This window comes from Lineus longissimus, chromosome 2 (assembly GCF_910592395.1).
Source record: "Lineus longissimus chromosome 2, tnLinLong1.2, whole genome shotgun sequence".
In the NCBI taxonomy this organism is placed as follows: domain Eukaryota; kingdom Metazoa; phylum Nemertea; class Pilidiophora; order Heteronemertea; family Lineidae; genus Lineus; species Lineus longissimus.
In genome coordinates this window covers 1,444,655-1,459,200 of record NC_088309.1, presented here as the reverse complement: position 1 = coordinate 1,459,200, position 14,546 = coordinate 1,444,655, and the positions used below count along the sequence as shown (strand labels likewise).

The 14,546-nt window shown below is 41.9% G+C and overlaps 2 protein-coding genes across 2 annotated transcripts; one reads left to right on the top strand and one right to left on the bottom strand.

The window, feature by feature from the left end:
• Window positions 1-1,037: 1,037 nt before the first annotated feature.
• Window positions 1,038-10,109, bottom strand: LOC135483483 (gamma-butyrobetaine dioxygenase-like). Its single transcript, XM_064764437.1, has 9 exons — window positions 9,890-10,109; window positions 8,308-8,422; window positions 6,930-7,114; window positions 6,420-6,611; window positions 4,399-4,544; window positions 4,083-4,194; window positions 3,401-3,603; window positions 1,499-1,665; window positions 1,038-1,343 (listed from the first exon to the last, which is right to left on the bottom strand). The coding sequence occupies exons 1-9, from the start codon at window positions 9,983-9,985 to the stop codon at window positions 1,186-1,188; spliced, it is 1,374 nt and encodes a 457-aa protein (XP_064620507.1). The 5' UTR covers window positions 9,986-10,109; the 3' UTR covers window positions 1,038-1,185.
• Window positions 10,110-10,502: 393 nt separating this feature from the next.
• Window positions 10,503-14,483, top strand: LOC135483939 (protein rolling stone-like). The gene is made up of 4 exons (XM_064765013.1): window positions 10,503-10,583; window positions 12,926-13,169; window positions 13,636-13,767; window positions 14,009-14,483. Exons 1-4 carry the CDS (start codon window positions 10,503-10,505, stop codon window positions 14,395-14,397), a joined length of 846 nt encoding a protein of 281 aa, XP_064621083.1. The 3' UTR covers window positions 14,398-14,483.
• The last annotated feature ends 63 nt before the right edge of the window (window positions 14,484-14,546 follow it).

The following is a 14,546-nucleotide window of genomic DNA, read 5'->3' as shown; positions in this document are numbered from 1 at the left end:
TGTCTTTACCTTGTGAGAGGAGTACGGCAAGCCATCTGGCCCTTCCGCGTAATCGCAACCATGGGAGAGCAAGTTAAACCCGTCCCCAGAGAGGTCCCTCCCTCCGTGGAGCTTGCCCAGGGGCCACACCGCATGAAAGTTCATTGTCCATAAGTGATAAAGAAAACTACGTAAACATTTCGTTTGATTGCCATTGCCGGTTTAGGTCTATCGTCTACCCTGAACGACGTTTCGTGGAGGTCGATGATATCAGGTTTTGTCCGGATGAAAGTCCCAGTTCAGAAAGTCCAGCCTCCAAATGAAAGGTTTACTTTAAGATGCAAGCAGTGGATGCTCTGGTTGACAAGCGCGCCTTGGTCAATAATAGATTGATATGCTGCAAGCTATTGCTATCGACATGATCCAGCGAAAATCAGTGTGATAAGTACAATAGCCTGGGTATACTAATCATATTGATCTTCACAATCATTTAAAATTTGTATTTAACTTTGTTGATCAATATGTATTGAACGAATTTTTCAAATATTGTAACTTTCTTTCACTTCCACTTATATATATTACATGTATTAGTGCATGATTTTATCCTCCATTAACCAATTAATTTTGTCTCTCGGCCAGAATGTGATCTTTCTATGATCTGGCGTATGGCAAAACAGAAAGCCAAGTACATTGTAGATGGCATTACCTGCTCGAGAGACACCGCTAGGCGAAGGTTATCCCAATGTTCATTGCCTCATCAATACCTCTCACCATCCGATTCGTGACTTGTTCTGAGCAGGCCCAGGTTACACCACCACCGAGATATCAATTTACTTCAAATAGAACGTGCACTGATCAATGATCAGGCATGCAGAGCGTTGGCAGAACAATGACTTGTCATACCTGACTTAACTAAATCAAATGCTGTCATGGTCATTTGGGCTTGCTTTCTTTTGTCTGGCCCTCCAGCATGGCAGGTGATGACGTCACGTGAAACAGCTCTATATCAACCATATCCTAATCACTGGGCTCAATAAAAAAGGATTACTGAAGAATACTGAAGAAACTTATTCAACAAATTTATTTTTCAATCGAGCACCGCCGTTGTGAGTTAACAAGATTTTTCAAGAGGACGTTACTTCATTTGATCTGTCTGTAAATGTACTTAATTCCTAAGGTTTAGGAAAGGCGGGCGCCACACTTCGATCACTGTTCTTTGATGCCGAGTTCCTTTCTTAAGACTCTTATCCTTGAGTTGACCGTATCCCAGTCGAGGACAGCTCCATGGAGATACCTCTCGCCGTCTGATTCGATCTTCCTGCGACCATGGAGGACTTTGTAGTTGTCGAATGCTATAATGTCACCTATCAGAAAAAAAACATATTCTTGGTAAACATTTTATGTTATCATATTGATATCAAAACAGAGTGTTGATAAGAGAAATTGTGCATGCTGTTGATATCAAAATCAAAAGTAAAGTTTATTACTAAACACATAAACAGACTTTACGGCAACTAACCTTTCCTCAGTCGATATTGCACCAGATTTTCGGGTTTAACCAAAATGTCGGCCAGCATCCGAAAAGCTTCGTACCAAAGTTTCACCTTGTCTAACGGTATAGTCATCAAGCTGTCCAGAGCACAGTGGTTGAAATGCACAGCAGCAACATCTCCATTCTCGTCAAGTCTGAAATATCCGTAAAAGAAATTCATGTGTTTTTTTTGCTGGGACGAGCCAATCCAGATTTGTTTTTTGTTTCTTTTAATTATCATAAACACGTCCTACTCTAAAGGGGCCTATAAAAAGGTTGCCGAACCCAGTACTGGTCCTCTGTCAGTCCATGCGGTATCAAAAAGCTATACTGGACGAACCATAGTGTTTATAATCATCATTATCATCATCAGTATCAGCATCTGGGAAAATACAGGCATCATTTTTGGTAATCAACTTGAAGACATATTGTTTATGATACTACTTACATGTGACAACGTGGGATTGTTCTGCAGTAAACACACACTGTATCTTTGACATTACAATCTATCGAGTGTTTCTTGCTAACCATTTACTTGAAGTAATAAAAGCGAAACCGTACACTATGCACTAAATAAAGGTTGGGGGGAAACCCCCCAAACCCCCTGGTTGGGACCCTGCTATAGTTCCTTCCGCCAATTTTTTGTTTTGATAGACAGTTTTCTCCGTGTATCGCATTAGCAGTAACTCAACTCCATCGTCATAATAGCCGGCAAAGAAATGGAAAATGTCCCCCCCCCCCCGAAAGGTGTCCAGACTATTCTGGGACTCTGGCAGATTCTAATGTAAAGTGCAAGCTCTATTGAACTCGCGCAACTGTCGCCATGGAGAGCCCCTCCCCCCCCCCCCACCCCAGTCCTTCTGACATGTTTTAGCCAGTGCATTGGGGGGAAGGCCCCTCAAACCCCCTATTGGCTTCTCAATAAGTCCTTCCGAGCTGCTTACCCTGGGACGCTCGAGTGGAACTCCCAAACCTTCACGATGGTGCAGTCCTTTGACACGTTTAACCCAGAGCGAGGAAGAGGTACTCCTTTGATGGTACCCTAACTGCAACCCTCAACCATCATTACCCTTCCTTTTCACTGACATGATATTGGCAAGACTCCCAAGAGGTCGTACTGGTGGCTACCTTGAGACAATTGCTTGTGGTCGTACCTGGGCAACCAATTCAAGGGGTCAGGGATCAGGTTTTTCCCCCACCAACATGTTGCCGAATGGTTAATGCATAAAAAATTGGTTGGAAAGGGTTTTTGCAGGCCAAGAGACTTGAAGACACTTGACTCTTGAGGAACACCAGACTGATGAACAAAGAACCTGAAGAACATAGAACCCTCTTCATACCTGGGAGCATAAAAAGCCTGCTAGCGAATATTGATTATTCTTTAGAAAAAAACAGAAGATCTGCAAAACCAATGGTACCCCATAACAACATACATTCCTCCTTAAGGTGTCTTCGGATTCCACCACGGCCCATGTGGAATTCGTTCAAAAGGTTTATTGAAATCTCAAAATAAATTTTTTTTTCTCGAACGCCTGCCCGTCTTTTGCTTCATTATTTCGGGATCATATCCATTTTAAGCATCTTTTGGATATTGTCACTAAAGTATCAAAAATCAAAACACATATGTCGGGGGGGCAAACCCCCAGAAATTGAAGTTTGATTAAAAAACAGTGAGAATAATCGTGTGGTTCTCTCTCGGAGCTCAGAATAGTCGAGTTGCTTCATTCGCGCGTTTATCTCTTCTGGCGGCCATTTTAAGTCAAATTTAAACCATTTGAAACGAATCCATGGACTCGAGAAACATTGTTTACATTGGATACGTCGTATGCACGTTAACCATAGTAGCGCTTCGCGAAGGCTTTTCTGCGGCGCGCTTATTATCATACTCACTTGATGACTGGATGTCTGGACCTTTTGTCTGCTCTGTAAACTACATGCTCATCACAAACGTCTTTAAAATCGACCAGCGTCTCTGTAAGCACCTTAAACATGTCTGGCCGCAATCTCTTGAGTTGCATGGCCGCATACGATGCGTCAGAGTATGTACCTTCACCACCGGTGGCCGTATTATCGAGACAGTGCAGGAGTAGGATCTGAAAGAAAAGGAATGGATCGAGTGATCATCACCTCCTTCTCGCTTCAGGGTTTTCTACTCGGTACGCCTCTCTTATGCCTTGGCTCATCCCATTAACTTCCATACGCTCTTAAGTCACAACACGCCGTTGTTTGTCTATAAATCTGATCAAAGTTGTTTCCAAAACGTATTTCAAGTATACAAACTGCTTTCTTGTTACTTAGTACGATCAAGTGATCATTTTTAAGTGATACATGGGTTGGCGCCAATAGGATTGGCTATAGTGATTCCGGCTTCGGCCAGAGGTAGTCAATCCATCGCAAGCTACTACTTTTCTCACTTTTAACTGTAGTTGCAAAGACAACAACAGGTACCGGAGCCACAGTTTTACTGCTGTCTCATTCGAAGGACAAGTGTCTTGTTAAGGAAAAAAACCGCGGGGATCCTTCCTGCAATCTATCAATGCAACACGGTTCGAATCGAAAATATTATGCTCACCCCGGGCACGTGGTCGTAATATACAAGGTCTGCGTGAAGTTCTAATTCAACGCTTGTGTACGCAAGGTCACTAGTGTTACTGTCATTCTTATTTCGAACAGTGTATGTAGCCCTGTGAAGAAACAAAACGAAGAAAGATTGATGATGTTTATACCCCGTCCACCAATATTTAGTTCTTCACGTCCGCCAGGTATCAAAATACCCAATTTCGCTTTTATATGCTAACTAGCCATGTTCGGCCAGTGCTCCTTGGATTGGGGACTTTGAGTAACGATCGGTACAAAAGGGAACACACTTCCGAGATGAAACAACTTACCCGTGGTGATTTTGTCTGAAGTGGGCCACCTTGGCACCAATCATGTTGATCGCCTCAAGCTCTGATGGAGCGTTCTTTATGAGAACAAGCCCATACTTCTTGATATCCAGGAGCCAGTTAAGAAATGCGCCATCGTTGCTTATCAACTAGAACGCAAGACGGGTATTATTTGAAACAAATATGCCTTTTCCAGAATTCCAAAACCAGGGGCTAATTAAACAATTGTCAACACTATCGTCCTAATGACATGTTGCACTATCTTTTGTGTATATCATGTGACCTGGCCATATTCCCAAGTTCAACTTGGTACCTTCGGCCATGAACGATATGAAAAACACTATATATGTAAAAACAAAACTAAACTTCCAGCTAAGTGTTATTTGTGACTTTGCTTTTGTATAAACGGCTAGCTCGTGCGATTACATGTATGTACAGTCCTTCAAAAAAGTAAATGGACACACAAAAATCAAATTTTCTTGAAAACGGCTGGTGATAAATCGATTCGGTTTGCTGCATTTGATAGGACATTTAGTTGTGCATCATGGTATCTACCACATAAAAATTAGCCATTTTATCTAATACCGACTTTTATTGATTTACAAAAGGCCCCAAAATCAACTTTTTCGTTTCCGATTTTTTTCGTACTTTTTCTTGATAGGATGAATCACCATGATGAAAAACCCACGTCCCCATCAAGGTGATGAAAATATCTTGTGTTAATTGGTGGGAAAACAGCATTTTATGTCAAAATTTTGCACCTTGTTTATTGACTTTGGAATTACTTTGGAGAAGTCGACCATAGCCAATTATGTCAGTTTCAACATGCAGCCCGAGTGTTAATTCCTTATTGGCTGAGGTTTTGAATGGGGGTGGAAATGTTGTTAACATTGATGTATTGTAAACGCGAGGGTAGAGTAATATTGGTGAACCCATTGTCCAGCTGCCAAATCCAGGCCTGGGAGAGCTATATTCATAGGCATATTAAACAAGGCCATTGAAATGGTGACATGATTCCGGTTGTCTGGGCCAGGTGAATAATATCAAGGGGGCATCTCCGCAGTAAAAGACCGGGTAACAAAACCCTTTTGCACAAATGGGTTAATAAGTTGCAGATTCAAGTGAAAACTGTGGAATTTCTTAGATATTCACTCATAACTCAACAGAAGCTTCCAGTCAATATAAAATTTGCCCCCAAAAAATGCGTGATAAAAAAGTTGATTTTGGGACCTTTCATAAATCGAAAAAATTGACTTATAGGTAAAATAGCAAATTTCCAAGTGGTAGATATCATGATGCACAACTAAATGCCCTATCAAATGCAGCAAACCGCATCGATTTATCACCAGCCGTTTTCAAGAAAATTTGATTTTTGTGTGTTCATTTACTTTTTTGAAGGACTGTACAAAACAATACTTCTTTTGCAAGACTGATGAAGGCCATTACGAACACATGTCCCCTGCGACCCATATCAAAATATGTTACACGAGGATGACTAGAAATCAGGGGCCATATTTATGAAAGGCTCGCAAAGTTTGCAGCACGCAAAGCCGTATTTCATGAAAGCCACACATCGCAAAAACCACGCAAGTTTAAGCGACCACGCAAAATTATCGCAACGCAATTGCAAAGTTTGTGTGGTATTTACAAAAGCCTCGCAAAATTAATCACGCAAGCCGCCTCGCAAACAGTCGAATATTTGCGGGAGCTCCTAAGCGCCCGCTAACTTTGAATTGAGAGCCAACCAAAACTGTATTTTTTCGGATGTTTTGATTAATAAATGTATTTCTCGAGCAAGTCATTGTGCCGCACTTGCTAAGGCATGGCAAAAAACCAATTCGGTGTACAACTCACTCGGAAATCGCACTACGGGGGGGGGGGGGGGAGTCATCCTACCGAGTAACGTATCAATTCATCGAAGGTCATGTTCCGCAGGTGGAATTGAACATATATTGGGTATAAAAATACTATACTTGTGGTGCAGCAATTACACGGCACAAGCCACCAGGGTAGAAATATCATACCTCGTCCCATTCGAAGTTGCCCAAATCATCCTGCCTTTCTCTGCCCCAGAATTGATGTTTTTCGCGAATATTTTGCAACCTCTTTTCACGTACATCTTCATGGAAACTCCTCTCATGCAACCAATCACCTCCGTAAGGGCTCACGTGACCATCAGGCCATGTGACTGCAATTGCGTTTCCGTCTGGTGCAACCTGAAGAATGCCATATGAATGAAAGCACACATGACAAACCACTACTATGCTGATATTGAAATAAATATGATATGTATGAATACATGGAATGTATGTATAAATGGGTGAATATGTATAAAAATGATGTCCGTCGCCTACCTTACTTCAATACAAATCACATGCTCTCGCGGACCTGAATATTATCAATATTATTTCATTCAAATTTGTTTCAGGTATTTCGCATGGTGATTCGATCAACGTATTCAGTTGGTACTAAATGGCGACACAACGGACTTGCTAAGTGACCAAGTTTTCCGATGGGATGATAACTTATTTTACCTTAACGTTGGCAGGTTGTATGTTCACCTCCTGGTCTAAGATGCTGCGCTGCGTGGTCTGTGACAGTTCATTCCAGCAGATAGGACATGGGCAGTGGTCTCGGAGGTAGACATTGGGGAACCGGTGGGTTTTTCCATCAGACATCCTAACGGCCAACTGGTAGTTCTTGGCGTCCATTTCCACACCTAGTCGGATAGAGAGAAACTTAAAATAAATGGAATAGTTTTTTTTTTCTCATTCTCCTCTGAACCTCCTCTACAAAATGACACTTTTTGAAATCACGGTCAAAACAAGTTTTTTGTGTGCATAGAACAGCAATCCTGATGCCATGGTATGGTCACTTTGAAAGTTGAAAGATAAGTGCTATCATTTCACCGAATGGTGCGACATTCGGCCGTGATCGAGACACGAATAGGGATTTCCCTCATCCGTGCGAAGGGTATAGTCTGGTGCAAGTAATGAGTCAATCGTCTATGGCAAGCCAGAGTGGACACAATTCGTATTTTATATCCTTATATATTGTTATTTTATGTGGATATATATTCATATTTTATGTCCATATATATTCCGACCAATCAGAATGAATTTCTTTATATGCACAATAATTCATTTTATATACACATAAATTCCATTTTATGTCCACATAAATTCAATTTTATGTCCACATAAAATCCGATTTTATGTCCATATAAATTAGATTATATCTACACATAAATTAGACCGGACGAATTTATCACCACATAAATTCCCATTTTATATGGACATAAAATCAGCCAATCAGAATGCCGCTTTATATGTGCTTATATATTCCACTTCCGTATTGAAAACTTCTACTTCCGTATTAGAATCGGTCACTTCCGTATTAAAATACTTTTGGCCAATGGGAACCATCGTTTCAGTTGCGCGCGCCAATGAAACGATGGTTCCCATTGGCCAAAAGTATTTTAATACGGAAGTGACCGATTCTAATACGGAAGTAGACGTTTTCAATACGGAAGTGGAATATATAAGCACATATAAAGCGGCATTCTGATTGGCTGATTTTATGTCCATATAAAATGGGAATTTATGTGGTGATAAATTCGTCCGGTCTAATTTATGTGTAGATATAATCTAATTTATATGGACATAAAATCGGATTTTATGTGGACATAAAATTGAATTTATGTGGACATAAAATGGAATTTATGTGTATATGAAATGAATTATTGTGCATATAAAGAAATTCATTCTGATTGGTCGGAATATATATGGACATAAAATATGAATATATATCCACATAAAATAACAATATATAAGGATATAAAATACGAATTGTGTCCACTCTGGCTTGCCATACTCGTCCGGCCTATAATTAATGTCACACCATTCTACCTACTCTGCACTTGAATGCCGTCACAAAGAATTTCCGTGGATTGTACATGCTGGAATCGTTTAGGCTGATGGAATAATCTCGCCGACGCACAGGCATCAAACCGATGACTTAACAATATCTACAAAATGAAACAAAACAGATGACGGTCTTTTTGCGATGAACTACTAATTACATAAAGTAAACTTACACCAGAGTCTACATTAAAGTCATTTTAAAACAGCCTCACAATGAAATAAAAATGATGATTGACCTTAACAGCCTCGCACTTATCAATAACAATCAATATAGCTCTTATCAGACACGGTGCCCCGTTTTGGCAGCAGTGGTTTTGACTTCTCGATCGAAATATCATGAGCGATGCGATGGAGTTGCACGCGCTGTGTTGGTGAACAAAAGAAGAGATGTAGATTTCACACGTGACTGAGTAAAGGCCTGTGTACACTAGTAAAATATTAGCAACATTTTTACAACATTTGCGGTTGCAACAAATGTTGCAAAAATGTTGCATAGTGTGTACATAGCAAAACGCGTCTTACAACATGTTGTAAAATTGTTGTAAAAATGTTGCAAATTAAATGCAATGCAATTCTTTGTTGCATGGTGTAAAAATGTTGCAAACTCTTCAGCCAATCAGAAACAGGATTTGGGTCATGTGATCTACCTGAGGTCATGTGACTTGAACAAGCGGCTGGTATGGCAACTCTCAAGTGAGTGTCTTGCTTTGTAATGGGTGGTGAAACCTTTTCAAGAAGTTCTTCGAATGCAGTTTCATCCATTCGCAGGAAGTTTTTGTATGACGGCTTGTCATGCAGTCAGCCGTAACTCCTTTAACAGGCAGTGATATGCCCCATGATCCACCCTCATTTTGATCCAGGGCCTGGGTCTCTTTGGTTTATTTCACTCGCCGCCTCTGATGAGCCCACAATGACAGCTAAAATTGCTGCAGAAGCACTCAAAACACATCTTCTCTCCTTGGAATCATCCATTTTCCCTCCAAAATACCTATTTCCCTTTGTTCCCACTAAAAAGTTTGCAACAATTTACCAACATTTGTAAAAATGTTGCTAATTTGTTGCAATTTTGTTGCTAGTGTACACAGGGCCTTGAAGGGCTTGTTGCAAAATTGTTGTAAAAATGTTGGTAAAATGTTGGTAAAATGTTGCTACTATTAGTGTACACCCTGCCTCAGACACCAATGGCCGGTTAACACGGTCCCATTTTAACGGACGGAAAATTCGACATTTCAAGATACCGTGGGGTACACCGAACATGTTGGAGTTGATTTTAATCAGTTAGCTGATGAGCTAATCTAGCTTATTTTTTGGCAGCCTTTCAGTGGACCCCACGGCCACACCCATGCACCACAACTGACCAGCCAGACGTACATTTCTATTAGCTCGGATATGTATAGAATATCAAAATACTTAACAAAATTGGTTAGCTTTTCAGCTACCCTCGACCTCTCTGGCTCCTGCTCTAAGAGGAGCGCGAGACTCCCATCGCCAGAGTCATGACGGCTGCACAGGCTGCCGAGACGACTTTTGATTTCAAGGACAGTTCCGGAGTCAAGTGTTTCTAGATTTACCTTCAATCCTTTCGTAGCATGTCGCTCAAGCTCCCGTGCTGTATTTGCAAGACGCACTCCTCCTCGCAAGAACTTGAGTCCCCTGTTTGCCATCATACCTGGTCCTCGTTTGAAAACGAACAAATTAGGTTGGCGTATTAATGATAAATGACATGTGGGTCAACACCTGCAAGCTTGCTATAGACCCCCTCCACTGGTTCCAGGGCATATTGTGTGACGTAAATCAGCCTATTCTACATGTCATGTAAAATAGGAGGTGACTGGGCAGCAGACAGCTGGGTAATATTGCCCTCAGTAATGCGAATGGTTTGAGTTGGAATTGATAAGCTGTGGACCTACATATGTCACGTAGTGTCCGATATGGTATGGTACCTCACATTTGTTCGTAATACCTCCATGACAATTATAACTAATCAAGTAACTACATGTACATGATTGTATAAAACAACTCAAGAGTGTGAAGAACTTTTGATACTGAATGTTACATCGGGATAGAATGCAAGCTTGAAGGTCTGTTGCTCTTCAGTCAGATCAAGTGGACCTTTCAGTTTATATAAATATATATATATATATAAGGGGCTTGTGGCAAGAGCGACCTGATCACATCATCGGCATGGGACGGCGCGGAGGAGCATGTTGCGGAGACAACTTTGGACTGAACTATAAAAGCCCAGCTCACTTCTTCACAAGTCAGGTACGTTTGTTCAGCTGATTTAACTCTTATCCATTATTCAGAAAGTCGGGATGCCCATCCATGGTCATCCCAACTAGCATACGGGTGTGTCATCAAGCGCTGATATCTCGGAAGACCAAGAGATACCAAGCCTTTGATGATGTGGGCTCTCCCAGAGGGCGTAGACCTTGACCTGCAGTGTGCCGATAGAAGGTCACAAAGAGTCAAGTCTAGGTAGGAAATCGAAGAAATAGAGTGTTTTGTGTTAATAAATATATTGAAATATTTTCATGAGAAACTTATGTGAGGTATGTACAAACTTGAAAACAGGGAACCGTGTACGGTGGAAGAACTTATGTTGGTTATGGTTTTATGCAAAGAGTACCGATTTTGGAAAATTATTAATTTGATTGAATGCAAGTGGATTCGGAGAATGAGCGTGTTCGCAGGTGAAAAATGTGAGAAAAAGTCTCTCGTTTAGGGAGTCGCCCCCGTTTAACTGCCGCGCATGCGTCGTAAGATAGGAAGATCCCGATCCGTCATAACTGACCAATCAGGAAACGCCAAATTTAATAATCGCCACGACCTGACCGAAAAAGAACATGTCACCCCTTATGCCAACAGCATCTGTGACCAGGGTCTATTTTCGCGTCCCGGCGATCCCTAAAATGACGACAATAATCCTGAAGCGAGCGCAACAGCTGTAGGTTATGATTAAATATAGTTGACCCATCGTGGACCAACTGAACCTAAATCATACCTATTAACTAATTATTTCAATTTAAAACTAAGTATATTTTTTGTCATTAAATATAAGATTTATCAACCCCGAAAAGGGACGGCTTGGGTTCTCAGCGAAGTCAGAATCAATAGACTTAATCGACCAAATATAATCTAATCCTACCGCAACTCCTACACAAAAGGGAGGGTCACACTCTAACAATTTTTCCATCTGACCCCGACGCCGAGTTCCCAAATCATACCTTCTCGTATTTAAAAGGGTGGAAATAAAAGTTATCCTCCAAAGCTAACCAAAGTAGTTACCCTCCAGGGCTTTCATATCGCACAAACTAATCAAATTTATCTATAAAAATTCTGGCTTCCGCCTATAAACTTCATATGCAATATATGTATATACTTAAACGAACTCATCTCAGGTATTACAAATCAAGTTTTATAAATTGTAGAAATCTGTCCTTTAAATTAACTATTTCTTTCCAATCTAATAATCAGACCCCAAAAGGTTATTAAACTTTCACGATTTCAAAAGGTCCTTGTCAATATATTTTACTAAAATGCACACCAACTAAACAGCTGGCGATAATTACAAAAAATACCTCCAACGCTTCCTATAGTTATGTACACGGTCCTTACAAGAAGTTACACAACAGTTACTGCCGAAACCAATGTGCCATTCCAGAGCAGGGGTGCGACGGCTGGAGCAAATTATATCCACCAAATGGTTAACCATCGAGGTTTCCGGATAGAAGTAAATAAATTAATTAATTAAATTTCAAGCCGTCTGTTACAGGTGTGTCGCTGTGGCTGTCTGCAAGGATGCACTCTCTCTAATGTAGTTTTCGGCAGTCGTGCGTCCCAGTCGTACCCCTGCTGAATCAGACAAATAGAGTAAAGGCTACACAAGCGCAGTGGACCGGCCTCGTCCCGTCGCCATGCGAAGAATAGGATTAAACATTGACTTCCCAGGGATTCTGATAGAGGGCCGTTTCCTCCAAATCACATACATGTTTAACGTGAGAACCAAAGAAATCAGAACTCCGGCTTTATACATATATAGGCGTATATGAAAGACTGTGTCTTGGTACCTACCATCATTTGGGACGATGGTAGGCGACGAGCAGTTTGCCAGAATCTGTCATTTTGTCAGAGAAATATCGAGTCCATCGCTCTTTTCGACCACAAAAGAAATAGCTCACTGTTATTCCTCTAAGACGGATGTTGTTGCCCATCCCGACATGCCCGATAACAACCCCCCCCCCCCCCTCCGAGATCGAGGCCGGCGGACCAGACTATACCCCGACTGATGATGGTGCACTTTTATCCTCTGCGCCTCAAGGGGCCATCCTCAGGAAATCAGGGTAAATGTTCGCTGGCGGCAGCGAACATTAACCCCTGATTTCCTCAGGATGCAAGAGGCAATCCAAGGAATCTAAAGCCATGAGAGTCTGGTTGGCAAAATTCTTGTCATGTACAAGGAAAGCAGTGGATTCAGTCGCTATATCAGGTAATTCTCGTCAGCCATCGCACGTAGGCCCTACGGCTGCTTTAGCTACAAAGTAGATATTGATGATTAAGACTGCTTCGTCAGTCGGCGATTACGATGGTTATCTTAATCTTTGCAGTGGCCCTTCCCGCCATGGCTCTATCTCGTCTACAGCATCATCGCCATGATCTACATCCCTGCCTGGTTGATTGCTGAAGGTGTGGTCAACTTCTGGTTGCATTATCCCGGGAAACCGGCGACCCAGGCAAAGTTCTTCATCTACTTCACTAACTGGTCATACCTGGTCTTGTCCCTCGTCACCATAGCCAGGGGCGTAGGGGTATGCTGGTACTACAGGAAGAGTCAAAGCCATGGTATCCAAGGTACGACCACACTGAACTTCCAGCAATTGTTTCCGTAGCCTCCGACGCGCGTTGTCTGGAAGCTGAGCATTGTCAATACATACGACTCCTGGTGCAGTCCACTGCGACACCCTGAACGGCTCTCCTCATGGCCTGCCACATATACATCGATAAGCCCGGCGTCCCCCCCCCCCCCCACCAAAGACTTATGATGTACCAACACCGGATCGGAGCCTACATATAAATGGACAATGCAACAGATGGCGGGAACTTTGGAAGCGGAATATACCAGTTTTAGAAGTTTGAACAACCATTCCGAGGAACCTTACAGATAAGACACCTCTGTTGTTATTTTGGTTCCAAAGTTGTGTCCTATACCAATTTGACATCTGTCGTCAGGACACCTCCATATTAAGGACAACAAGTCAATCTCAAGGATGTCCTTGACAGACATATGTAATTGTTCAATTTTCCACTTAATTTCCAGATGATGAGGTCTTCCATGGCGGGCGGATGCCGACAGTCATCAAGATCATCTGGGTGTTTAACAACATGGCACTCGGGTCGCAGGTTACTATGGCTATTGCGTTCTCCATATATGCATTTGGGCTGGGCATGGGTAAGTATAGGCCTATACACTTTTTCCTGAGGGACATTTCCTACTACTACACCAGGTCTGATCCTCCTTCCCAGATCCGGGTTAAGTTAGCCCGTTAATTTCCGAATTAAACTAGACCGCATCAAAGTGCTATGTATACAATGTGTAAATCTACCTTAAACAGGAAACAGAACCTAGTTATAAACTTCATGACAACATGTAGAATGGTCTTGTAAGTTATTTTCATTTCTTTATTTCACAGGGAGTCTCGACAGGGAGGTGCCGTTGTCAGATCCCATGAAAATCCATGTGCACGGAATCGGTGCCTTGTACATCCTGACCAACATGCTTCTCTCAGCGGTACCCGTCAGGATAGGCCATTTCTTCCATGTGATCCTTTTCGTATCCGTATATGGTATCTTCAACCTCGCCTATGAGCTCCTTGGCGGTACAAACAAGACAGGGGGTGCCGGAGTCTACTCGGCCTTGGACTGGAACAAGCAGCCCCTGAGTACCCTGCTTGCCCTTGTGGCATTATGTGCCGTTTCAATCGTGTGGTTCGTCCTCTTTGGGTTATATCGTCTAAGGGTGTTCATTCACGAGAAATGGTTTGCCAAGAAGTCTGGGTATACAGTTATTGAGATGGATTAAAGGATTCTTGAGACTTTTTCAAACTTAAAATCGCGACCGGACCATCAGTTTCTTCTGTGTAGAGGGCTGGCTAACTTGTTTTTTTTTTCGGGTATTATATAAAGAACCATCCAAGTAATTTGCACAAACCTTGGAGGAATTATACTTGG